This window comes from Fusarium tjaetaba (assembly GCF_013396195.1).
Source record: "Fusarium tjaetaba strain NRRL 66243 chromosome Unknown NRRL66243_c0000259, whole genome shotgun sequence".
NCBI lineage: Eukaryota > Fungi > Ascomycota > Sordariomycetes > Hypocreales > Nectriaceae > Fusarium > Fusarium tjaetaba.
In genome coordinates, this window is record NW_023501455.1 from 18400 (window position 1) to 44056 (window position 25657).

At 49.7% G+C, this 25657-nt stretch overlaps 8 protein-coding genes across 8 annotated transcripts; 1 reads left to right on the top strand and 7 right to left on the bottom strand.

Annotated features, from left to right (window-relative positions):
• Window positions 1–621: 621 nt before the first annotated feature.
• FTJAE_10874 (peptidyl-prolyl cis-trans isomerase-like 4) lies at window positions 622–2659 on the bottom strand (the record flags this gene model as incomplete). The annotated part of the gene is made up of 5 exons (XM_037343757.1): window positions 622–780; window positions 1039–1214; window positions 1270–2354; window positions 2417–2516; window positions 2632–2659. 5 exons carry the CDS (start codon window positions 2657–2659, stop codon window positions 622–624), a joined length of 1548 nt encoding a protein of 515 aa, XP_037202059.1.
• Window positions 2660–5084: 2425 nt separating this feature from the next.
• Window positions 5085–5579, bottom strand: FTJAE_10875 (uncharacterized protein; the record flags this gene model as incomplete). The annotated part of the gene is made up of 1 exon (XM_037343758.1): window positions 5085–5579. The coding sequence occupies one exon, from the start codon at window positions 5577–5579 to the stop codon at window positions 5085–5087; it is 495 nt and encodes a 164-aa protein (XP_037202060.1).
• Window positions 5580–10457: 4878 nt separating this feature from the next.
• On the bottom strand, window positions 10458–11547 carry FTJAE_10876 (FAM86A; the record flags this gene model as incomplete). The annotated part of the gene is made up of 2 exons (XM_037343759.1): window positions 10458–11246; window positions 11311–11547. The coding sequence occupies 2 exons, from the start codon at window positions 11545–11547 to the stop codon at window positions 10458–10460; spliced, it is 1026 nt and encodes a 341-aa protein (XP_037202061.1).
• Window positions 11548–12010: 463 nt separating this feature from the next.
• On the top strand, window positions 12011–12780 carry FTJAE_10877 (ribosomal S24e; the record flags this gene model as incomplete). Its single annotated transcript, XM_037343760.1, has 3 exons — window positions 12011–12093; window positions 12394–12641; window positions 12701–12780. 3 exons carry the CDS (start codon window positions 12011–12013, stop codon window positions 12778–12780), a joined length of 411 nt encoding a protein of 136 aa, XP_037202062.1.
• A 500-nt stretch (window positions 12781–13280) lies between these two features.
• Window positions 13281–13709, bottom strand: FTJAE_10878 (uncharacterized protein; the record flags this gene model as incomplete). Its single annotated transcript, XM_037343761.1, has 1 exon — window positions 13281–13709. The coding sequence occupies one exon, from the start codon at window positions 13707–13709 to the stop codon at window positions 13281–13283; it is 429 nt and encodes a 142-aa protein (XP_037202063.1).
• An 871-nt stretch (window positions 13710–14580) lies between these two features.
• On the bottom strand, window positions 14581–19159 carry FTJAE_10879 (SRP40-suppressor of mutant AC40 of RNA polymerase I and III; the record flags this gene model as incomplete). The annotated part of the gene is made up of 2 exons (XM_037343762.1): window positions 14581–18847; window positions 18900–19159. The coding sequence occupies 2 exons, from the start codon at window positions 19157–19159 to the stop codon at window positions 14581–14583; spliced, it is 4527 nt and encodes a 1508-aa protein (XP_037202064.1).
• A 790-nt stretch (window positions 19160–19949) lies between these two features.
• Window positions 19950–21160, bottom strand: FTJAE_10880 (GTP cyclohydrolase II; the record flags this gene model as incomplete). The annotated part of the gene is made up of 2 exons (XM_037343764.1): window positions 19950–19997; window positions 20057–21160. The coding sequence occupies 2 exons, from the start codon at window positions 21158–21160 to the stop codon at window positions 19950–19952; spliced, it is 1152 nt and encodes a 383-aa protein (XP_037202065.1).
• A 2506-nt stretch (window positions 21161–23666) lies between these two features.
• Window positions 23667–24329, bottom strand: FTJAE_10881 (uncharacterized protein; the record flags this gene model as incomplete). Its single annotated transcript, XM_037343765.1, has 1 exon — window positions 23667–24329. One exon carries the CDS (start codon window positions 24327–24329, stop codon window positions 23667–23669), a length of 663 nt encoding a protein of 220 aa, XP_037202066.1.
• Window positions 24330–25657: the final 1328 nt, after the last annotated feature.

Here is a 25657-nt window from a genome sequence, read left to right on the forward strand (position 1 = left end):
TTCGTTGACTAAGACAGCTCAGGTGACAGGGCTCAGGGCTTTACGATTGTCGAATAAGCCCAAGCTCTACCGTAACAAGCCTTACTTGGGGTGTTACATGGTCTTCGATGTGGTGAGAGTATGGCGTCTCACACTCGTGCCTTGCATTGATGAGCTGGAGTTTGTGCCCGCCCGTGTCTATAGAAGGCACAGGAGAAGCAAGCATAGCCGAGAATGACGGGTTTTTGATCTATAGGTAGAGAAACAGAGACAGTTTCTGGAGTGTTCGACTGAATGACAGACAGCCAGCAAGCTCGTACAAAAAACAGTATTTGGATGTAAAGCCAAACATGTTGTGGGGCGGTGGTCTATAATCTATAATGTCTGGATGCTTTGACGAGAGTGGATTCCCCTTGCTGGGCATTGTGATCTGCTGAACGTCCAAGAGACCTGTCAGGTATGACAACGTCAAAAGTGTTGGTAGGAGCGTAGGGATATCGCCGGCAAGCGATGCCATGGCAAAAGAGATGGGGTAGGCACGGAGATCTCATCCAGAGCGACGCCGTGGTAGCTCAACAGCGGGAGACAGATCCTCTCCGCCGACCCACGGCCATCGGTACAATTCGGTCAGAATAACGTCGCTCATGCGTAGACAGTGTTCAGTGCGTGCTCAACTGAGTAGTCCACATTGTCTTCCGTTGCTTGGGGCGGATGCTCCGGTGAAGGACCGTATGTGAGATGAGAGGAAGTTGGTGTTTGCATATCACGAAGTAAAGCATTGAATTCAACGAGGTTCTCTGTCTAGGTAGCTGTCAAACTCGTGTTATGGGGGTATTCCTTTTTCGTGTAATGCCGTGCGATGTATTCCGTATTAAAATTAGGTGAGGCTGTTGCATAGCAGAGTAACGCTGAACGCTTGCCGTCAATGGTAGTGCGCCTCAGTATACCAGTGCTTGTGAGCGTTGCACTGCTGTGATGCGTTTCGCAATCCACCAGTCCTTCCTTATCTCCTTGACCTGCGATCATAATCGTCCCGTCCATACCGATCCCTTTCTTTACCTCGGTCTCGACGGTCATGGCCACGGTCCCGATATCGGTTTCTATCATGATCTCTATCGCGCCGGTCGCCTTGACGGTCATCTCGTGGTTTGCGATATCGATCCCGGCTTCGATCTCTTGGCCGTGGACTCCGACTCCGGCTTCGTCGACGTGATGGCCCTTCATTATCATGGGGTCTTGGAGGAGGTACATCATCCTTCTCCTGGTTCTGTCCACTGCGCCCCAATCTACCTTTCATGTCCTCTTCGCCGTGAACCATTCTATAATTACCACCCGTAATCTTTTCTCCCTCATCCCGGTATTGTCGGCGCTTTTCGAGCTCATCGACACCTCCCCATCCACCTCGATGAGCAGTCGCCCTTCGCTTGGTATTGGTATCCTTTCGCCACACATCGCTTAGTTTGCTGACACTCTGAGAGAAGTCCACATGAATGCGGCGATCGTCGATGAGAACGTCCTGCATCTTAAAATAGGCTGCCTCGCATGACGCCTTGTCTTCGAATTCGATGAATGCATATTGTAAACTGTCGCCAGTCTTTTGGTCTCTAATAACTTCGCAACTCAAAATCTTGCCGAAACGGCCAAAGATGAGCTCCAGATCTTCGTCGCCAGTCACGGGGTTCAGTTTGCAGACGAATAAAACGTTCTCGGGAGGTTTCACCTCTGCAAATGGCAAATCTCCCATCATTTCCAGAGTGAGAGCTTGCGCCTGTGCCTCGCGATTGCGACGCCTCCTTTCCAGCTCTTCCTCATCGACACCGTCATCTGCGTGTAATGCTGCCTCATCTTCGATTCGAACAGTCTTCAACTGCTGGGCGGTCGGAGGGGGACTCGAGCTCGGCTCCCTCAAGCCAGGCGGGTCAGGGTAGGGATCGTCCAGAATAACCGTATGCTTGATTCGAATGTCAATAAGTGGGTAGCCCTTCTCGTCCACAATCGCCTCATTGATCTTGTCCAGCACTTCGAAGCCTTCGACGACCTTTCCAAAGACCGCTGCCCTTCCATCCAAATAGTCCGTGTCTTCGCCTAATGTGACAATGAACTGAGATCCAGCCACACGTGTATCAGGATCGGACTGAAGGGGCGCCGTAGCCATGCTGACTGTTCCTCGCTCCAAATGTTTCAACTTTGGGTGGAAGAAGGCTGGGAATGTTCGTTTCGCCGGGTCGCCGGATAGGTGACCCCATATTGAAGAGCCGCCATCGGATTCTTTGGAAAGAGGGCCGAGAGGATCGCCAGTTTGGAAAGAGAAGTTCTTCTGGACAGAATGGACAGGTGAGAAGTTATAGTATTTGACCTTGCAGAGCTTTAGAAAGCTATATTATCTGTTAGTTCAGCGACTCGGTGGTAGTAGTAAGGTGGCATTGGGACGACTTACTTTTCGCAAAGTTTGGGTGCATGGTCGACCAGAAGATCGATGACAATGTCGCCTTCACTGGTCTCCAAAAGAACTGACATGATAATTGATGGTATCTCCTCTTTTACGCGATGCCTAATCAATGGAATGAATGCGAAAAGAGGTTGTGAAGAGAAGGTCGCGTTCTCCCAAGAATAGATGGAAGGTTGTATGAGGTAGCTGCTCCAGCCACTCACTGTCGCGAAGCTTTCGAGAAGGAGCCATTTTGGGAGCGTTCCGGAAGGCGCCACAGGTGGCGGTGATCAAATTACATAATCACACGATGACTTCAAGTTCACCAGAACAGCATCTCATTGCCGGCATGCCATGTCTATTCGTGACGAGCATACGAGACCAGTTTTCTCAAATTTTTATATCACTGATCTTTCCATATTTTGCTCACGGACTGGCCTCCAACGTCTCGCATCTCGGTTCAACGATGCTCAGTCTTACATCAGAATATCCCACTTAGACCTTCCTAACTTACTGGGCAATTGCATTTTGGCCTACTCTCTTTAGCTGAACGTTTCCTTCGTGAGATTCTCACATAGTCCCCTCGACCAGTAAGTATACTATACCGTGCGCCTTTCACAGGGTCAAAGAACTCCCAACAGTCAACAATCTTCAAGTCTAGCAGGCTCAACTACCGATACTCTACCTATCATGTGGATCAAACGACAAGAAAACGGCTGTCAGCTTTAATTCCCATCCTTGTTTTACCCAACCCACAAGGACCGCTAAAAATGACGTTTTAGCAAGAACCCTTATCCTTTAAACAAAAATGATTTCGTCCCGTTCTGACGATATGTAGAACGAAGTGCCAAGGGGGCGTATACTGTAGATGGAGCAAAATGTCCGGATCGCCGACTGTCAAACCCCATGACCAGCAAGGATTCCTGTTTCCAGGTGAGACTCTTTGTTTCTGGAAGGTGAAGCTATCCCGATCTCGATGTTCCCGCACACATTGACCTGTTTACGTCATACCATGTCAAGGCTCCGCGTTTGACAGTCCGGGATGAAGCATCATATGTGCCCTATCAGATATGTGATAAGAAATGTCTTGGCTGTTTGAAGAAACACCGTTGGAGGAGCGTTGTCGTTTCGCTGTGATGATCGACAACGGATTCCCATCGGTGATCTGAGGTGACGTCTCGGTGAACCGCATAGAAAGTCATCCACGGGAGCGCTAGGGTAGACTTCCCGGTACATACGTCTTTCGAGGCTCAAAGTGGATTGTGAGGGATCATGATTATCCTGCTTGATGTAAGACGGGAATGACATGGTTTCCCCATAATGATGACCCTGCTTCGCCTTCAGCAATGACTGTTCACCCGGAGCAACTGCTCAACCATCTGTCAAAGCTCAAAGGTTGTTCTTTATCCAGTGATGTAACAATCACTAGAACCAAACCGCCCAGGCCACCCTACAGCATCATAGCATCCGCTTCGCCTTCAGCTTGTGCGGTGCTGTAATATATCGAAAAACCTGCTTGTCCATTAACGTCACAGTCCCTGACGGTCATGCTACAGTACCACACAACTCACCTACACTCAACATCATTCACCCCTCGCTGTGCACAACCTTCGTCGATCCTCAGGCCCAGACCACATCAGCGGTGTACGCAGTGGCGAAAAAACTTGAACTCCCCGATCGTGATCGATTAAGCCCAAGCGCACTGGTAGCTCATATCAGAGACATTCTTAGCGCAGAACTCGTTATCGCAAAAGAAGCGCCCGGGCGCTTAATTAGTTAAACAATTCTTGGGTTAGCGAGTGTGCAAGAGATGATCTTCATTTCCCCCAACGGGTTTTTGATGCAGCAGAGGGGGAGGTCTCAAAAGGACGATCTTTGTGGGTAAGACGCGTGTTTTTCTCGCTATCTATTTTTCGCAATTCCAATAACAGCGAGCGGGGCCGGCCGGGCATGCATTTGGGGGAGAGGGAGAAGTTCGGGGTAGACAAGTGTAATTGGATGTTTTGCATGTTGGGGTCATAACATTCTTGGAGTTTTATGTGGTAGACCGGGTGATGATAGCCGGGAATGCATTCACGTTGCATAGATGGAAACTTGAATTGATAAGGTTGTTTTGCGAGATTGCATTCATTTGCACTGTTTGATGCTATCGCTAACAAAAGACCAACTCCTCCTCGGGAGATCTTCATGATGGTAATAAACTTGTGGCGTTTTTTCATGCCTCCGAGATCCAGCGTGGCTTTCGCAAGAATGTAAATGAAAGGTTAAAAATAAGAAAGCCACAGGGAGCGGATCCCTCGATATGCAGGTTGGTTCTGTAGAACCTAAGAATGAAGTAATAGACAAGAAGCGAATATTGTCAAAGACGAAATAACCCCCCAAAAAATGTCGCTTTTTTCGCAAAGCATGCTGTAGTATTTCCGTAGTCCGATGTTTGCCCAGAATGTGTAAGAATATGAGCTTTTCCCTTCTCTTCCCAGCTCGAGTTGAGACCGTAAACGCCTTCGCCAATGCAGATAAAAAGACAAAAGAGAGGGTATTAGAATTAATGCCAAGTTTTGTTGTGTTGGAGGAGGCGTATTGTATGTTCGCCACCGCTTAAGTCAACCATTGACATTGCGTGAGTATGTGTCGGCATGATGTGATGGCGAAAAGTATACGAGTAAATTATTCAATTTTACTCGTTTCCAGAGCTTCGTCGCCTTCGTCCGCTACGAAGCTCCTTCTCAGTCTCCATGAGTCTCGTCTGCACCCATGTTCTAAACGCCCGATCGGCGCGAACACTACTGCAGTTGAGAAGCTCTGTCAAAGTGCGCTTGATGCTCTCGTTGACCTCCGAGAGACGCTGCTCTTCTGCTGAAATCTCGTAGATGGTCTCCTCATCTGGAATCGTAGTGAGTTCATTGCGGTCTTCCCAGCCGCTGCAGCGGGCGTGGGAGCGCGAGTGGTGTCGTCCGCTCCGGGAGTGGCGCTTCGGTGAGGGCGGGAGCGAGAGGGATGAGGAGGATGATCGGGTTGGCGATGTAGATGGTGAGGAATTGTGGGAACAGCTTGACATGTTGAACTCGGGTCGGATCTGGTCGAGGCGATCGCATAGTTCTTGGTGTTGCTCTGTCAGAAGCATGTACTTCTGAAGAGCAAGGGTATATGATTGTGCGCCGGTGGAGGCCATCTTTGATGCTGGACTTGTTGAATATGAAGCTGGTGTGCTACTGATGCTCGATACTGATGTTGATCGGTTGTGCCCGGAGAAGAAATGGGGTCTCACGTCTAATGACGAGACCATCGAAGCGATTATGTAGTAACTGGGAGGAGGATGTATAAGATGGGGTCGCGGTTATAGTGTCGTCGCGAACACTGAGAGTCGAGTCGTCCAGTGTATAAATATTCTTGTGACCTTTTGCCGGTGCAGTGTATCGTAAATGCAAGCTGCAATGTAAGATGTAGGTACTAGGTGTCGATCGTCGGATAATACGTTGTGGTTGCTCCAGGCTGAAGGGGGCCAATCTCAAGGTTGTACAGAAAACGTGTGGGTGGTGATATGATAGGATCTTGGAACGTCCACGATACACAAGCAGTCAACTGACTATATGTGAGGGTAAGATGTATGAGTATGAGGGATCAAGAATTGATGTGACGGGGGTGCTCGGTATAGTTATACTGAAGCTTGTCGATGGATGATAAGAAGTAGTATGATGCTCATGTTATGGGGGGAGCAGGGTGGTTCATTAATAAAGATATGGATTGGCACTCCCGCTAGAATAGCTAACTACGCTACGGTCGATGCGGTATGTAACTTACGGGAGGGGTCAGCAAATAGATTGAAACTGGACTGAACTGATTGAATTTGACTGAAGCTTGTAGGGGTATGTTAGAGTAGGGGTGAGTCTCAAATGTACCAAGTACGAGATCCAGGTACGCCAGTCCCCAAGCCTTGGAATGGGAAATGAAGGGGAATCTCCAGGTCTGAACCAACGAGTCAGCACCAGGAACCGCCATGTCTGGAAGTAGAAAATACAACCATCATCCCCCCTGTCCAACCATTTAGAGCCCTTGTCCACTGCAAGTCTAGCTCTCACACTCTGTTTTTTCTTCTCTCTCTATCGCCTTGCTTGTTCATTATGAGTTAACAAACTTGCACTCACTGAAGCTAGCCCGAAGCCACGGGGAGGGGGGCGCCGGCCCCCTCCTATTGGGACACCTGGGAAATCAAGACGAGAAGCAGAACAGGGATTGACAGAAGATCCTGGGCATCAAGCTTTGGTTGTGGATCCGCTGGCGATGTGACGGGATGCGCTGCGATTATGATGTGTGCGCGGTGGGTGGTGTGAAGCCCTTTTTTTAGACTGGCCTACTGTACTCAGGTTTGGCACAGTGCTATTCCCAGTTTCTGTCCCGAGGCTCTTGGACAGAATGGAAGGGTCTGATAAGTTCTCACCGGGTTCCTTGGGTTGGGTTACTTTGGTGAGTTGTCGTTGACAACGTTAATCGCCGTGTGGCTCTCTCGCGCCATCATCCACCTCAATGAGCATGATTTCAGAGGTTGATATCGAGACATTTGATGTCTTGCTACTCCCCAAAACGGCTGGTTGCTTATAAACTCACCCAACTAGCAACTAACCGATGTTCCGGGACATGAGACAGCGACGTTTTTCTTATTCATGGGTTTCCGATTCAGACTCGATCTAGAGCTCTTTTTCTTGCTTGACGTTACTGTAGATATATCATAGCGTACGTGGAAAGTGGATTGATTCCCCATTGATATGGAGACGCAAACTCGTTCGTCTCTGCCGGGCATGGATTTCACGATGCTGCCAGTATGCTTCCCCGGCTGAACCCGCTAGAGTTGGCAAAGAAGCTTAGGACCCAGAGCTTAAGGGATAGAAATAGTCAAGTAAATTAGCTTAAATTTAAGAGACTCTTTGCTAGGTTTATTTTAGCACTCTAATTGCAGCCCTAAAGACGTTCTTACTCCTTGGATCAGACCCGGTCCGGAGTTTGAGCGAGAGATAGCTGATATTGAAGCACGATGCAGTGTTTGCATGCTTACTGCACACTATACGAATATTGATTGCTTGGCGGTGATATCTCGTCCAATAAAGTACAACACCGAAGCTGTCAATTCCCCCTCACTCATCCTCATGCGATTGATAGCGATTCTACAAGCAGCAATTCTTATGTAAAATAACTCGTCCAATTCCTGTGCCGAGGACTCTGTGGCGCCGGGGATAGTAAGTGGTGCCCGTGCCATGGACGATTGGTATTGAGCCCTTTAATTCCTGACCAGAAAAAACAGTGGATTCTGCTTCTCCAGGTTCACTTTTTTACAATCTCTGCAGCTTGCAGCTTAGAGATCCCTTTCCCTGGGGTCACCGCCTGACCCCACGTGCAGAATATTCTGCAGCCGGTGAAAACAAGTGATTGCCTGATAAAAAGAACGTTGCAGTAGTTCCAAAAACCGGCAATGCAAGAATAGGTCACGATGGGAAACATGCGGCGTGTGTTGGAATATCCGCACGTACTCTAGATAGAGGATTTGCACATGGAGGGCTTTGGGTGCTGCACTGTGCCGCTGAGCTGGGGTGATAAGGCACTCCAAATTCCAATTCAGTTGGTGGATGGATGCCCTGTTTCCCGGGCTGCAACCCTCCCCCTCACTCAAAGCTGTAGAGCAGTTGAAACGGCTACAGGCGGGAGTTTTTCGTGGGTTGATAACGAGGTATCGTGGGGTGATTTGGTGTCGCGAACGGGTTCAGGTTCCATTGTGACGAGTTTGCTCGGCCGCTTGCGGACTTGATACAGCGATGGAGAAAAGAGACAGTACAACGCGTAATCCCCAATTCCCCGTCCTTGAAAAAAATTGTGGACTCTTGCTTGAACCCTTGTAATCCTTCACGATAACGATTGAGGTGCTGATGCTGTCCCCGGCTGCAGAGTAAATTGAAAGTCCAGGATGAGCCCCTGCAAGATTAGAGCTCTTCCCGAAATAAACAAGGGAGCTTATCCTAGATAAGTAGCTTTTAAGATGAGACGAAAAATATACATATTTTCGTTCTTTTTCCTTGATTCACAATTCAGCTCAGCTCAACTCAATTCACTTGATGCGACATGGATGGATCATCAGTTGATTTTCAGGGGCGTTGCTCTCTTCTCGTCGTGATCGACTTGCTTGCATAGCCGATTACAGACGACGGATTGGTGGGAAAAGACACACATGACGTTTCAAACACCAACATCACCTCATAAAATCCGCAAAAAGTAAGGTTTTTCTCTTTTTTCTGGGGAATCAATCGTAATCAGTACGAAACATGCCGATAGCTCGCCGGTTATCACATTCGTGGCTCAGAGCTCTCCAAGCTTCCCACCTGATCTGCTGAGTTAGTTCATGTCAATCGATCACCAGAACAAAGACTACAAAACTTCCGATAAGAAGCTTTCTCACGTAGGCACGTCTGATCGGATCGGCTTTGCATACATAGCACAAACGTTGACTGCCATTTCCTTGCCTTTGATTCGTTCCATGATGCAAGTGTTTCTCGGCAAACTACACTTTTCTATCTAGGGTAATCGTCAGTGTGTGTCATCGACGGCTAGGAAAGTCTCTTTTGATATGCCCATTACGCAAGTGGTATGAAGTCTTTCGCATCAAGTGACGATGAGCAAATGCTTCTGTTTGGATCGTGCTACACTTTGTACGCCTACGACGTTCATCGACGTAGTGTCAGGGAATTGAGGTTGTGTGTCAGCCTGCTTTTCAAGACAACTCACCTCCTCCATCATCTTCAACACCTCCTTCTACAGACGGCTTCAAGAGATTGATCACTAATTGATAGGGCACAGTGCAAAGTTTGTACCATCTAAAGCTTCAGTCTATTTGAAGACACTGCCAACATTCACACGGTCTTCTCAGCACTACTCCCCGCTAAGAAGGCGAGTGCAATGACGGACCATCGACAGTCTGAAGAATAGTGCCGTGCCTGAGCGTACATTCCAGTCCGCGGCCTCCTCCGTCACTCTCCCGAACCTCCTACACCCAGATCATCTTCAAGTTGAGGCCACTGATCCCGTGGCTCTTTGTCCGTCCATCCCCAAGGGTGCCACGTTCTTGGCTGGGCAAGAGAGCTACACCCCATGGCATCTGACCAGCCTGACGGGATTCCAACTACCAACAGGATTAATAAGCACCTGTCGCCATGGAGCGCCGGGCAAAGCCAATCATCAGCCAAGATCGCTGGCTTGCCAACTTCTAGATTGTGCCCTCTGGAGCCAACCCTTTTCGCCTTTCCCCGCAACTCAAACCCAATTGCCTTCAGGGGTCTCGGAGGCTGACTCTGGCGTCCTACGGATAATTGAGTGTCCAATGGCAATGGCCTCGAAAGTCTGGGCCAACCTGTAGTGCAGGTCTGTACCTGGGAGGCAACAAAGTTATTGGGGAGTTTGCCATGTCTTCAATCTGTGCAATTGACCATTTCTTCAAGACAAACAGAAGTCTGTTAAAGAGGTTCTGCGGGTCAGCTAATCGTGGGCCCATGCTTCGAGCCAAAGTTCAGAGTTATCATCATGGTTGACACGCAGTGGTGTGACTTCCCCATACCCGAGCTCAAGTGACATATCGAGATCATGCAATTGCCTTGCCCGTTGCATCCGGGTCTTCAAGTCTCTGATACGTCAAAAATCCCATGACAAATACAGCTAGCAGAGCGGCACCTAACCACGAACTGCATGGCCACAGCGCTTATCGTGAGACGATTATGAGTCGAGTGGCACAACGCTTCTCAACCAAGTGTAACTGTGATGTGGTTTCTGTAACAATAGTTTGGCAGTTGAGTCGTTCAACTTTTGTGCTTTTCGGATGTCCCGAATTATCACGATGCTGCATTCTGTATAGATAATTCATGGTGAGACATCCAAATGTCGCTGGTTGACGCCGACTTCACGACTGGAATGCAGAGGAGTCATCCCTTTGATAGGCTGTGCTATCCTACCAGTAACTACCGCCCTCTATTGATATGAATTGAGTATAGTGTCTTTCTGGAATCCAGGGGCCCGGTTATGTTCTGGAAACTTTGCAGATGTGGATAGCGACATTGTCGTTGTAAAAAGGACCCTGTTGAAGCTCCCGCTTTGGGATTGGGAATTGTATCACCTCGACGGCGAGTCCGTTAGCTTGGCACTGATCCAGAAACGCTTGAAACGTCTTCTCGTTCCGTTGTGTCGCTGAGATGAAAACCTCCACATGTGGATGAAGGCCAAATACCTCACGTAGAGTTCCGATTAGGGCTCTTATCACGCTCTTGTCGTAAGTGATATCGGCGCCTAGCACGACATCAATAGGACGTCCACCATTCCACTTCTCCTCTTCAGTGCCCATGAGAGCGTGTCCCCATTTGACGTCCATTGGAGTTACCTGAGTGGAATCCTGAAGGTCATTGAGGAAAAGGTTATCGGGAAGGTTGTTGATCACATCGTCAGAGCCATCTGATGCGATGACATGTTGAGAATCGAGAAAATTGGCGCAAAGGATAGAAAGATATCCTGTACCAGCTCCCAGTTCCAAGACTCGCTTTCCCTTGACAATGTGTCTATTCTGACAAAGGTATGACCCTAAGTGAAGGGCAGCTTCCCACGTGCGCAGACCAGTGGTCCCCGAGCCTGAGATGAGAGAGTGGTTCTCAAGGAGGGTGATATGAGGCGCTTGCGGGCTTGGTTCTCGGATGTCTTCACATAACTCAGAGAGATGGTATGTGACATATGACTTTTGCTGAGCAGAAGTGGCTTCAGAAGGTAATGGGTTTGCAAGAAAGAGTGAAAGCGCAGACATCAAGTCGTCAGATACGCCCTGGGTATGTTAGAAACCGATGAGAAAAGAAGTAAACAGAGTGATGCTAGCGACGATGACTTACATACTCTTCCCAGTCATCTATACTAGCTTCAATTCTAGACATGAGCTCTTTCAGAACTCGAAGCTGAAACCGTGGAGGAGGACCATATCTCACGGCTCCATCTGCGAATAACCTCTCATAAAACGCATCTTGAACTCGAGAAGTCTTCAACAGTGAAGCTTCTGGATAGTCCAGGTCAGACTGGAGCTGGAGATACTGATGACAGAACCGGTCAACCTGTTTGGAACTGGACGACATTTTAGAGGCGAATGGAACGTTTGTTTGTAATTTTGTTGATTTCGTATATTCCGTATAAACTACGTGAGAAACATCGTGGAATCATCGCAGACTCAACTCAATTGTGGACTTGGAGTGGCCTGACGACAACATCTCCACCAAAGACTGGAGTTGAAACTTGGACATCTCCAACTTGAGAGGCCGAAGCTGTCGCTAATACCCGACTTATTCCCGACTCTCTCAACCGAAGATTGTCCGACTACCTCCACGTGATTTCAATGCAAAAAAACCCTTGTGTGTTGTCGCCTCAGAATCGAGGCATCAAATCGCGCACATTCAACGCAGATTAGGGTTGGACCGAAATTAAGCGACCAAAGTTGGATTTTCAGTGTGACAACTTCATCAACCGAACGATCTCACCCATCAACGCCCAGTCTCTCCACCGTCAACTAACCCCCAGAGACCATCACGACAATCGGCAAAAATGGCGGACAACGACTCCCCCGTCACCCTCCGAACTCGCAAGTTCATCCGCAACCCTCTGCTGGGCCGTAAGCAGATGGTCGTGTGAGTGATACCCTCAGATTTCTTGATGATGCCGTCTCCCGCATCGCGTTCCGTCGATACCTTCACCAGAGTCGATGCTTGAAACTCGCCTGCTCTCTGCCTCTCTTTTTCTCCCGCTCGATATATCGCTGTTCTGCACGATTGTACGCCACTTGACGAATTTATCGAATACCGTTCGCAGAATTTGGGAACAGGCGGGCATAGAGCATCGACGATGGGATAACGATGGGACACGACCATAGGGACATGTCATTATGTGCTTGGGAACTCGTGGGCTGACCGGCGTTTGCGTTTTAATAGTGACATCCTCCACCCCAACCGTGCCAACATCTCCAAGGAGGAGCTCCGTGAGAAGCTCGGTTCTCTCTACAAGGCCCAGAAGGACCAGATCTCCGTCTTCGGTCTCCGAACCCAGTTCGGTGGCGGCAAGACCACCGGCTTCGCTCTCGTCTATGACTCCCCCGAGGCCATGAAGAAGTTCGAGCCCCAGTACCGATTGGTGCGGGTTGGCCTCGCCACCAAGGCCGAGCGTGCCTCCCGACAGCAGCGTGCGTTACAGAACATTCTCAGAGTACGAAGGGTTAGTCAGGCTGACAGACAACTACAGGCAAGCAGCGCAAGAACCGACAAAAGACCCTCCGTGGTACGGCAAAGGTCAAGGGTGCCAAGGCCAAGAAGGAGAAATAAACGACTCGATGACTTGGCTTGGGCTTGGGCTTGTGTATATCCTCGGGCTGGTTGGGGAGCAGCTATGGCTGCGTGCATGCGGTGGTGCGTCCATTTACGGTCCATCCTCGTCGGCGTCGGCATCGGCATAGGGTACAGGGACTTGCTGGGCGGAACGGCGAGGGGCTACTCTGGACTCGATGAGGAGGATTGCTTTCACCGGCGTCTTTCCTCAATTACACTAGCATGAAATCAATGGTGTTCTTCGGGTTTCGGACCAAAATCAAAAATAACAACGTCTCTGGTTTACGCGGGTTTTCACTTTTGGCTCTACGGTTCGTGAATGCATGACTCATGTTATTATCAATGCGACTTGAACATCACTGCGAAGAAAGGTATGCGAGAGAAATGCAAATGTTTCTAATCAATCAGATGCCGCCCAGCAGCAAGAGGGTATCAACACATCTATTCAAAACTCCAAAACTCCAAAACTCCACCCAATGCATCTTCAAATCAGACTCTCACCACAATCCTCCATATATCAACATAGCCAACCCCAATGCGATCCCCACGACAACCTTCCATTGCACAATCTCAGCTTGTCGGCCCTCAGCGCCAGCCTTGTACACGGGGATATGCCATCCACAGCGCTCCTTTCCATCTCTCGTCTTGCATTCGTAGTAGGTAGTTTGCGCCCAGCCCATGCTCGCCAGCTGCTCTGCTTGATCGGGGGCAGCTGTGACGGGAGGGTTGAAGACAGATGGGTTGGCGTTGTTTCTATCTTGTCTCTCTTCAAAGAATGAACCTCCTGGAAGATCTGGTAGACCTGTTGTGTCTGGGAGACCGGGGGAGAGTGTAGGTGCAGGTTGAGGCTCTGGGGTCTGTGTAGGTAGACAGAAGCCCATACTCAACATAGCGAGAAGGGTGAAGATGTAGTTAAGAGGCAACATGATTGCGGTGTTGTTTTGCTTTGAAGTTGACTTGCTTGTATATCGAAAGTATTTCGTATAAGTTGGTTGATTTCTGGTGGATAATCGTCTCAACAGGTTGATATCGTCGTTATATACCCGTCTTAACCAAACGGTTCACAGTTCTCCAACGAACACAACAGCAGTAGTCACAATTTCACAAAGCAGAACAAATTATAAAAAAGGTCCGATAAACTTCACGTTCCATCCCCCGAACAATATATTTATTTCCCCCCCAAGAGAGCCCCATGATGAACATTCAAACCACGCGACAATAGCCAACGGCTGCTCAGTAAAAAGTGCTCATGAGACGCTAGAACAGAGACAAAAATTAGGCTTAACTGGTAGATTTCAGGCAAGATGCGAGAAAGATGGTGGGTTGTTTCGCTGCATCATCTGCTCGCTCAGACGACTTGGTTGGCTGAGGTGCCCTGCTCGTGATGCAGCTAGGACTGTGCTGAGACAGGCACTGGGGCCAAAGGACGGGTTCGTGATGGTCCTCACATGAGACGCTGGGCATTAGTTAAGAATAAGATGGAGAACAATGATTTGAGTTTCGTGAATCTTGGCCTTTTTTTCAAGCTTGTTTCTTGTTTCTAATGCTACTTTTATTAAGGTGAAGAGTTTTAAACCAGCTTCATCTTTTGTCTTGAGCCATACACTGGGCTGACACGCTATGCTTCCCCAACGCCATGTTCCCTAAAATACAGAATGCTTTGATAAAAGTTACCCTTTGACAATCCTTTCCATGTCCTTGCTGCTCGAAATGAAATAAGGCGGTGGAGCGCTCAATGCAAAAGAGCCTGTCTCACCCGTTCCAGTACTTCCATAACTTGGAACCATCCCGTGTCTGTCAGAACTTTCGTGTGGTCTTCCTACGTCCCTTGATCTGACTATAAGCACTCGACGACACCCCTCGAGCGACTGGAGCAGATGTTTGTCCACGTGTAGTTCGGCTTTGCACAGTTGTTGTCTTCTTCGCTTCCGCCGCGGGTAGACTCTTTCCCCGACTTCGCGTGTTCACTTCGCTCTGTTTCTTCTGAACCGAACCTGAACCCTGTGGCAGTGGGGAATCCTGATAAGTCTCGTCCTCGCTATCTTGGGCATAGTCCTCGGCATATTGAACTGACACCGGACTAGAGCTCAGTTCGATAACCTGGCTGCCCTCTGGGATGACGAACTGTGATTCTTGCTTCACTTTCTGAGATGCTGGTGGTGTCGCAGCACGTTGAGGTTCAGATGCTTCAGGCTTGGATCCCTCGCTCTTAAACGGACGTACCAGGGGACTCCCCTTCTGAGATTCCGGCTGTGTCGCATTTGGTAATAAGCTCCGTAAAGATTTGTTGCGATCAGGTGAACGATCAGACTCCTCGCCCTCATCCAACTTTCGCATCGCCTCTTCGTAATCCCCATCTTTCTTTTCAGACTTGATGAACTGCGGCACTGACATCTGGCTGAACTTGAAAGGGCTTTGTGTCTGCCTTGCTGTATGGAAGATTTCCTCCAGTGACGGAAAGGGGCTGCTGCTTCTCGGGCGGGAATTGTTCGTCACTTGTGGGCTGGCGCTTCTCCCCTGAGGGTCATCAACTATGCCCCCTTCCACTGATTCTTCAATTCGCTCCTCTGGAAGGTCGCCAAGGCCGCTGACTGATGGCGGTTGCCGCCCACTGCGAACGCTACCCGCAGATGAGGGCACCACCAACAGACGATGGTCAACAACTGCGTCGTCCTTTGTCGGCAGTGGTGGCAGTTCTGGAGACGGTATAGTATCAGGAATAACTGCGTCCCAATTACCTTCAACTGTTGGTACCGGCTCTCCTTCAGACTCCTTTGCATTTTTCACTCCATCCGACTCATCAATACCTGCCTTCTCTTCCTCCTCATTATCCTTTTTACCCTTATCCGAATCACACGACAAAAGAGATTGCAACTGGGACATGGATGCTTGCATAGTTTCCCGTTGTTGGTGGAGAGGACTGTCAAATCTACTCATTAATCCAGCAGGCTGAACAAAGCTGCTGATCGGACTGTCGTTTCCAGAAGCCGGAAACTCAAGTCGTGGTGGTTGCTGGCCAGAAGGGATCGATGTCGATTTGTCGGTTCCTGAGGATTTTCCTTCAGTTTCCTGTCCCCTCAAATCGGCCTCGACCTCGGCTCTCACTTTCTGCGTATCTAACTCCTCAGCCATTGTCTCATCGGGATCTGTTCTCTCGCTAACCTTGTTGTTCGCCGTGGAATTTCCATTCTGTACGGGTTTGTTCTGCTCGACCTGAAGCTTTATGCTCTTAGCAGAAGTCTCCAGCATAGTAGGCGGCGGTGCTGGCTGGACCAGTCTCGGATCGGTCATTTCTGCCCACGGAATCTCTCTTCGGCCGTCGTCCTCTTCATCTTCATCGAGGTCTGGCGCTTCGAACTTTGCATAGATCCGTTGGCCTGTGTGTTCGTCGTATTCCTTGTCGTTTCCCTCTCTGTCCCTCATCGCTAGAAGGACATGCATACAGTTGTCCTCGCTGATTGAAAGGATAAGCCCGGTCATTTGCACCATTTCAGGCTGCCAGTTGGTCGCCTTGGACATGACTAACTGCTTCCAGGTGGCAACCATTCCTGGCTTCATATCAGACAGCGAAAGACTGGGCAGCGTAGTGACATCTGAGGGTGGCGAAGGGAGATCATCTGTGTCTGTAAACTGACTCTCTTCGGGGCGATGCTTGGTTGGGATGTCATCATAGTTCAACACAATGTCTTCATCACCATTTGCTCCTGTCCCTAAAGAACCCTCACGTGACTCTTCTTCGTCGTATTCTCCGTCATAGCCACTCTTGTTCTTTCGCTTCTTGTTCTTTTTCTTCTTCCTTTGACTGTTGTCGTTCCACTCTTCATCACCGTTCCATTGCTGAGAATCCTCTTCGTAGTAGCTCTCATCGTTGAAATTCTGCGATGCTCTCTTTCGCTTCCTCATTGATCCGTATTGTTGCTGAGGGTCCCATCGCTGTACGAATGGGAATGGTGGCTCGCTCAACACAACATCATCGTGACAGCATTCGACAGCCCGGTAAGAGATCTTCTTTCGCCATGCTTCAGGGTCTTCATCCGGTTGCTCTTCTGCTGGTTTGGCATCATTGACCTTGTCTTCTTCTGCCTGAACTCGCGGATTTTGCAGAGGCTTCACATTATTCATCAGACTGTCGCGAAGCTTATCTTCTTCTGCTTTGTTCTTTGGGTTCTTTATTCCAAGAGCACCAAGGAGAAGTCGCCGTCCAGCACCCATGTCGACTTTGTGGCGGCGCTGAGCCGGGACAGGCTCTTCTTCGACTAGGGCTGGGTCTTGGTTCGTAGTGACGGCTGGTACTTCCTCTTCGACTTCAACTTCGACTATCATAGGTCTGGTCTCCTTGTTTGGTGCGTCCTTGGGTGGCCTTGGTTCGTCCTCTTGCTCATCACTCACGACGCTGAGAAGTGCCCGCTTTCTGGCCAGAAGCTCAGCTTCTTCGCTTGCAGTACCGTTTATAGACGGCTGAGACGGTGTATCCTCCAGCGCCTGCATAGCCTTGAGTCTCTTGGCGTCTCGTTTCCGGGCATTCCTCTTCTGCGTCCTCGCCAGCCCAGTTCCAGGTGGCTTCGGCCCCTGAGTGGGTTCTGGCGCTGCTTTGGCAGTTTGGCCGTTGGTCTTGGGCTCGGGCTCGGGTTTCGCTGGAGGTTGCGGTTGCGGTTGCTTCGTTTGAGGCTGCCTTTTTGACGAAATCTCCTCAGGTTCTGACTCCGAATCGGATTCACTTGAGCTGGAGTCTGAGTCGTTCGAACTGTCGCTGCTGTCATCCGAGTCACTTTCAGCGGAATCTTTGGTAGCCTCAGCGCCGTTGCTTGAATCGGAACTAGAATCTGAATCCGAGTGGGAATCAGAGTCACTCGAGTCGGAGCCTTCAGAGTCTTCTTGGGTGATTTTGGTTGGCCGCGAAGGTGTTGGGACCGGGAAATCAGAGTCGTCACTTGAATCGTCGTCCGAATCGTCGGAGTCGCTATCCGATTCTGAATCCAATTTCTTCTCCATGTCCACATCAGAGTCAGCGTCAGAATCAGAATCGGAGTCAGAGTCTGAACTGCTGCTAGAGCTCGATGTATCTTCCTCCTTATTAGGGACTTCACTGAACAAAGATCTTGATGTTTGATCCTGTGACACACGCGGCGTACTGACAGGGGCTGGCTCTTCTGCGATCTCCTGAATCAGCGGGCGCGTTGCATCCTTGTGTTCCGCCTGACCAGGGAGGAGTAATACTCGATCTTCTGGGTCTTCTTCTTCTTCGGCAGGCTGATCGAGTGACAGCGCATCTGAGAACCCAGGACCAAGAAGAACTCGCTCAAGCGCTTCATCGTAGCTGATCACGGGCTTGTTGGATTCGGACAGTCTTTCGTATGTTTTTCGCAGATCTTTGTTTCGGTTCATCTCGTCTTGCAGCGTGGACACTGGTGTCAACGGAAATGCAGCTCGTAGCGCTGTGATCTTGTCAAGCCACGAAACGTCAAATCCGTGTGTAGGCAGAAGTGCTTGTGGATTTTGGCTGTCGTCTCCCGAAAGAAGAGTTACCTGTCCCTTAGCAGGCGTTTGCTCGACTATAGCATTGTCTTCTTGTAGAAGTCTCAGCTCGTCAGAAAGATCCGCATCCAACTCGTCCTCGTCACTACTTTCAGCGTCGTCTCCATCCTCCTCATCGACCTCAGGCTCTGCGTGGGCTTCTTCTATAGGTTGGAAATCGTTTTCGTCGTCAAGGTCTTCATCCTCGTTCTCTTCTTCGAGTTGGTCGCTATCCATGAATCTTACTCTCATACGAACACTGCCTGGTTCTTCGGTTTCAGGGGCCACAGAGTCCTCGAGCAGGAGCTGATCCGACTGGTTTTCTTCGTCCGCATATGAACCATCATCGTCGTCTTCGTCGAGCTCTTCTTCATGCGTGATTCGTGCTCGTTTTCGAGGTGGTAGGTCAAGTGCCGGACGATCGCGTGGCGCTCGTAACCACGGCCTTCCAAAAGCAAGTCCATCGATAAGATGCTTTCCGTCGTAGGATATCTGGTGTCGGCCGCTGAGTTTTCGTCGTCGTAGATCGTCGGTAGAAAGTGACCTTATTCTGTAAGACGGTTAGCGTGTAAAGATATCGAAGAAAGAGCTGCAGGTCGTACAAAACTTGATCATCCTCTTTCAAAACTTTGCCAACAGGCTGAAAATGTAGCAGCTCGAAACTATCGCCCTTGCCATCATACAGCTCGACAACATAGTCCTCGAGACCCCAGTCACCACTCTCAAGCGGCACTACCTCGTTGACCAGTGCGAGGAGCCTCGCCACAGTCAAATCGTCGTTTGCGACGCAAGGCCATACGAGCTTGACTTCGGGGACTGCATGTCTGCGGATGACGAGCCGCAAACGAATTTTTGTGGACATTATGGGAGGTATTCTTTTTATCTTATGATAGCATGATTATAATAGAAGCGTAAGGAAAAAATATGAACCAATTCGGTGACGAAATGCAAAATTGGGCGCGAAAAGAAGTTGAAGATGCGATTTTGAAGAAGCTTGACACGCGCCTGCAGAGAAAAGAGCTAGGCCTGTAAAATCGTCACAGCAGCACCTTCAGCGGCAAGGCCCGACCCACTATCAACGACAACCGTTTACCTAGGTAGGGTTGACCATTTCGGAAATGAAAGTGCGGAAAGGACATTAAACTGTCGATTATCAAGTTGTTCCATTTTCTAGCGAAAATTGTTGTATAGCTTCAGATTCTCTTGCGATTTACTGGCTCAAATTATTAAACCTCAAAGGACGTCTTGTTCCCAAGAAAGTGGTATGGGTGGAAGGATGAACCTCTTATACCAGTGCAACACCAACTGATTTAGATGATACAGAGCCAAGATTGTTTCATTCTTGGATAACAAACATCTCGTTCGGTCGAAAAGAGAGGTCTTATAATAAATGATAGCAACCTTATGATATAGCCAGCGTCTGGTATCCTGAGCCTGTCCACCAACAATGCACCAGTGACTCAAGTCATCATGCAAAGTGCAGCCTCAAACATATTGGATGTGATTTTGTCTACCTATATATCAAGCCTCTGCCGCCAACGCCATCAATCAATCCCAAAGAACGACGATAAACTCCATTCAATGATGACAAGAAAGAGCTCCTAGCCAAACAATATCTTCCATTTTGGTATATTTCGTTATGTCTTGATAGTCTACTGTGGGAGCGCTGCCATATCGAGCATATGGCCCATTTTCTCGATCTGTGATGCATTGTTAGCTGACAACTCATAGGCAATTGGGATGTCTTGTTGCAACATACTTTGGTCTTGAGATAGCCCTCCACCTCTTGACTCCTGAAGCCTCCACGACCCTTCCAGGACAGAGGAACCATAGCCACGCGCTCCCTGACCACAACCTCTCTATTGGGACCCTCAACTGCGCGAATCTTGTCAGGATTGTTGGTCAACAATCGAATCTCCGGCTGTCCAAGATCAAGCAACATAGCCGTAGCCAAGCCATAGCTTCGAGCATCAGCAGGATGTCGCAGCAACAAATTCGCCTCAACAGTATCAGATCCCAAATCCTGAAGGTTATAGGCCTTGAGCTTCTCGCCGAGACCAATTCCACGACCCTCTTGTCGCAGGTAAATAATAATGCCACCAGCCTTGTTACCAGGCAGACTCATCAGGCGAGCAGCTTCGTCGAGTTGCTCGCCGCAGTCGCATCGCGCTGACCATGCTGTCTCACCTGTGTAGCACTCGGAGTGAATTCTCACCAGGGGAGGCTGGTCTGACGGCTGCGGTGGCTCTTGCTCTTGGGGCGCTGCTGATTCGACACCACTTGTTGTGCGACCGGGGAACAGTCTGCCTGTGTATGCGCCGCGCACCATGCGGTCCATCTCGGTCTCGCCCTCTCGAACAGCATCTAGACTCTTACTTCGGATATTGTTGCCAAACACAATAGCAAGGTGTTCCTTGTTATCCACATTGTTCGTGTACAGGTGCAAGAACATCTCTGTGCCCGCTACCGTGGGAATACGAGCACGAACGATGCACTCGACCTCCGGGAGAGTCTGCAGGAGCTTGGGTTTCTTGGATCCGCATCCTCCGGAAGGAATGGAGCTGTCGACGGGAACACCGCGAAGACCGTGAGTTGACGGTGTAGAGGTACCGGGTGTAGAGGGAGGTGTGAACGATGGCGAGAGCAGTGAAGGCGGAGGTTCTTGGCCGATCGGCGTCTCGGGATCGGGGTGGGCGGAGACGGAAGCGGAGGCGGGAGTGGAGGGAGCGGGGGAGAGTGATAATGAGTCTATGGATTGCTCAAGGGACTGTTCGTTGTGCGAGGTGGAAGCATCTGCGGCCTCTGTCTTGGGGGAGTAGAAGGAGGGCAGAGCTGAGCTGGAGCCCGCCGGTGAGCCTGTCATGGTATCAGACGGCATGTTCTGGCTTGAGGCGGGCAAGGACGGCGCCGCGATCGGGTTTTGGGGGATTCGGATTCAAGTGTCGCAAACTCGGGCGGAGCGGTTCGCTAAATGCGCATCGATCGGTGGGAGGTGAAGTCGGTGTTACGATAGTGAGAGAGAGGTAATTGGGTATACAGAGTGGTCGTGTGTAGCCTGTTGTGTTGAAGCAATGGATTGAGCAGTGTAGTTCTGTGTATGGCGATAGTTTGCGGAACCATGACTTGACAGAATGGTGGGGTTGCTTCAATTCAAGGGTACAAAACAGGGTTGGTCTCATTAGTCATCGGATTCTACGACATTTCCATCGCGCGCGCTCATGACAATTTGGCCGCGGGGTTGGACCCTGAATATATCGATTGTATCCGAGGTGGTGACAGTATGTTTACGGGTACGGGCAATGACATTAGTTTAACTATTGAAGCTCATCAAATATAACATTTTAGTGAATAATATCTTTTGAATCAATGATATGCTTACAATTGACTGCCTCGAGCTCAAGGACGGAACTTTCACGGAACATGCGTCTAGAGAACCTCGGCGAAAGCGGCCGAGGCCGGCGAGCGGGGCGCCGTTGACGGGAGAGTCTCTGTAAGCATTTCCAATCCACCAATGATTCTGAGTCAGTAACCGAAACATGCGGATAATCATCCGCTCCGCATGTGAACTCTTCCAGTTGTGCTGTCGGGTAAGGGGAATTCCGCTATATAAGAGGACCAATATGTCATTGCAAGTTGTTTGACTCAAATCATGACGTCTTTGACTTTCCAAGCTTTGAGTTTTCGTCATGATCAATAAACTTGGTGGCCAAAGAAAAAGATAGAGTTGGGACTGAATGTAAGGATTGAAGCTATTCCAACATCTCACGCTGCTTTAAAGGTACTTATATAACAGCCACCCAAAACTGGGAAAATAACAAGAAAGAAATACAGCAGATATCATTTGTCAATGTTTAATAAGTCACCAATGAACATTAAGCTGCGCAATTGCTATAGATGAGCCTTTGATTCTCGAAAATAAAGAGCTTTAGGGTAACCCAGCACCATGGCGTTGACAAACTCATGCCAAGACCGCGACCGTTTACCAAGCATCCAACGGTCTCGCCGCCGTTTACTACCACGATCCCCTCAGAGGCTCAGACAAACATTACGGAAGCTCACGAGACCACCCCTCATCAGCGACAAACACTTCACTCCCTCGCACGAAGCGGCCTGTCATCAAAGAAGGGATGAAACAAGGCCATATCAGCCCTAATGCAGGTCCAGCGTTACAGTATGCCTAAGCGCCGTGGCAGAAACTCATAGTTGTCACTCCACGAAAACAAGGGGATGAACCGGTTGTTTCTTTGTTCTGTTTCCCCTGTTTCATGAGTGCGCAGACAGACAAACACGTAGCTAGCTGAAGCTGATAGGGCTGGCGTTACCTCCCGGCTGCACCCCTGAACACATAGCAAACTGCCGAAGCGCTGGAGCGGTGTGATTGTTTCTTTAGGTTTAATAACAGGACCTTCTTGGCTGAAGTATCATTGAAAGCTGCAGAGACAGCGAAGCAGATAATGTCGATCGCTGTGAAAGAAGCATGACGCTGAAGGATAGCCCTGCCGGTCCGACTGTGCCTTGGTGATCCTTTTGCACGTGGCTTGCTCATCCCCACTGGTCAATGCTGGCCCTACGCGCCTTGGAAGAACAGCTCTTCATACTGTACAGTTCCAAGGAAGAAAGAAGAAAAGAGTGGCAAGGATAAGATGCTGACTGCACGGGTGTGCTAGAGCTTGGAGGGCTGTGGAAATACCTCATCAGGGGGAGTTTAAGGTAAGGGCTGAGCCTGAGGGGGCTGGGAGGCTGAGGATGTAAGCCACATCACGCCAAGGGGCCAGTGAAAGACCTCCCAATCGAAAGGATCAGAACAACGTGGTGTTCCTGATCGCGATTGAGTTATTCATCGATGTTTGTGAGTATCAGTTGGGGAAAGAAACAGATCTCAATAAGCCACGGCATGCAGTTGAGAAAATTACTTCGAGCTCTATCTTACACGTTGTCATAGATCTGTGTAAATACCGATCCAGCCACATGCCTTTTAAGTGCTGTGTCATAAGAGGCATTGCGATAAATTGAAAAGTGACACATGCAAAAGCAATTACTGCAAGTTAAGTCACTCTGAGGCCAGTCGAAGGGATGATGTCTCAGTGGTCTTAAGCGCTGAGGCTGTCACTTTTATATGGTCACACAAATGAATTGGCAAAAGCAAAGTGAGGTAGATGGTAATGTATTGACATTTCATCAAGTATGTACATGAGAAGTGAATGTAAAACAAAAACATTTTTTTCCTTCCTGTATCCTGTGTATCATTTCCAAAAGTTTCATATCAGTCGTAGCGAGTGATACGCTCCCTGCATCTATCTGCTAGGGCGGCGATTTTCTATTGTGATCATCATAGCATGTAAGACATAAGACATGCGTTGTGTTGTCATCTACTGAGCAGCGACCTTCTTGCCAGAGCCGTAGAGGATGTTCTCGACCTTGAGGTTGAGCTCCTTGACGGAGCCGAGACCGCTGGGGCACTCGGGCTGGTTGCTGACGGCAAGGTTGAGGTGGCACTTCTCGTTAACACCGTACTTGCAGACGGGGTCGTTGATGTTGTAGAGCACGTAGTTCTGGGCGACCCAGCTCTTGGGCTCGCTGAGGCAAGAGGCGACGTAATTCATGGAGTTGGCGGCGGCGAGGGGGAGCTTGCCCTTGTCGAGGATGTCCTTGCACTTGGAGGCGTGGACATACTCGTAGTCCATGGCGATGCCACCGCCCTCCTGGGGGTCCTTGGTGGCAGACTCGCCGAAGCCAAGGTAGTTCCAGGCATCGTAGGAGATGTCGTGAGCACCGCCGGAGGAGTCGATCTTGAGGAGATAGACAGAGCGGCCCTCGTGGGAGACCTTGACGCAGATGTTGTTGCAGTCAACGGAACCGGGCCAGTAGGCGACGCGGTTGGTGTTGATCTTGCAGCCGAGAACTCCAATGCTGCTGGAGTACTGGTCGTGGGGGGTGATGCTGGCAGAGCCGGAGTCACCACGGGGGAGAGGGCCGGCAGAGACCAGGGCAGCAGAAGCAGCAGCGAGGATGGTGGTGAACTTGGAGAACATGTTGACGGTGTTGTAGAGAAAAAGTTGTTGACTTTTTATATACTTTGGAAGTTGTGTGTAGTATTCTGGAGACTGGCTCGACTTGTTTATATCTCAACGCACGGCGGAGAGAGGGAATGAATGGGCAAGTTGAGAGTGTTTGTGTTTGTAAGGACTGATCTCAGATCAAGGTCTGGAGCGACGGCCAGCCGAGTGAATGTATGAAGATGTTGGATAAAAGGAAGGAATCTCACAAGAGAGTGTGTGCTGAATCAAAGGAGAGATCTTGCATTAGAGGTGGATGAGACGGGAGTTTATATACATACATGAGATCGAGCATGAGAGCAGAGCGGCTCTCCACAAGGTCCTGTCAACCGGAGGTACATCCTGAGATCTCGGGGAATCAATTTACAATTTTTGCAAAAGGGAGAAGCTAGCCAGGGTATGTGCATGTGTCTAGGAGACAAAGGGCTGCGTGTACATGCATCGAGGCGAAACAGCTTAGACGTGGCTCTGGAGTTGAAGTTTATGGAGGAGTGGAACTCGGGTGCAAGCATTAGACCCATCAGGTCCCCAGAGTCAGAGTCAGTGAGAGGAAACAAACAGGCGACATGATTCGCGAGGACAGAACATGGGGGCAAGTTCACTAGTCAAGAGGGACCATTCTTGATGTGAGGGTCCAAGTTTTCAGTTGTCTCCGCTCGGCACGCTGCCGATAGAGGCTACAGAGGAACATGGTGTGGTAGACCCAAGGGCAGCCAGTGGCCGGGTGTCTTCTGGTAGGGTTCCGGAAAATGTCTCAGTGGATGAAAGTGAAGTTCATTTGAAAGTCTTAGGCACGGTGCGTTAGTCAGGGACCCGGCACGGCGGCAGATGCACACACTCAAAGGTTTGAGGTGTCGGGCCCTGGGCTCTGACTGGTTTTGTGCCTGGCACGATGGCACGCTGTGCCTGATCCTTCCTCGCCAGTTGGCCCCCCCTTGTTCTTGTGCCTGAGCAAACCCATGTCAGTTGCATTCGAGCGTTGTCTGAGCCTCAGGAACCTCTATCAATTGCCGTATTCTCAGCCTTGGACACGGTAATCGATCGATCGCATGACTTCTTTGAGTCGTGTCATTGATTATACCTCCGAAATCTAGAATAAAGTGTGAGTGGATTAATGTAGCAGTGTAGTTATTCGCGCGCTCCGTTTTCTCAGGCTATAGAGGTGAATAACTGACGGACGATGGTACTAGGCGGACGGAGCAGAAAACGGAGCGAAAACTCTGCAGGCCCACGATACGTGCAGCATGCTTCGCGCCACGATCGAGGCTCTGAGTTTTGTATGCCTGATATCGAGAAATGTCTGC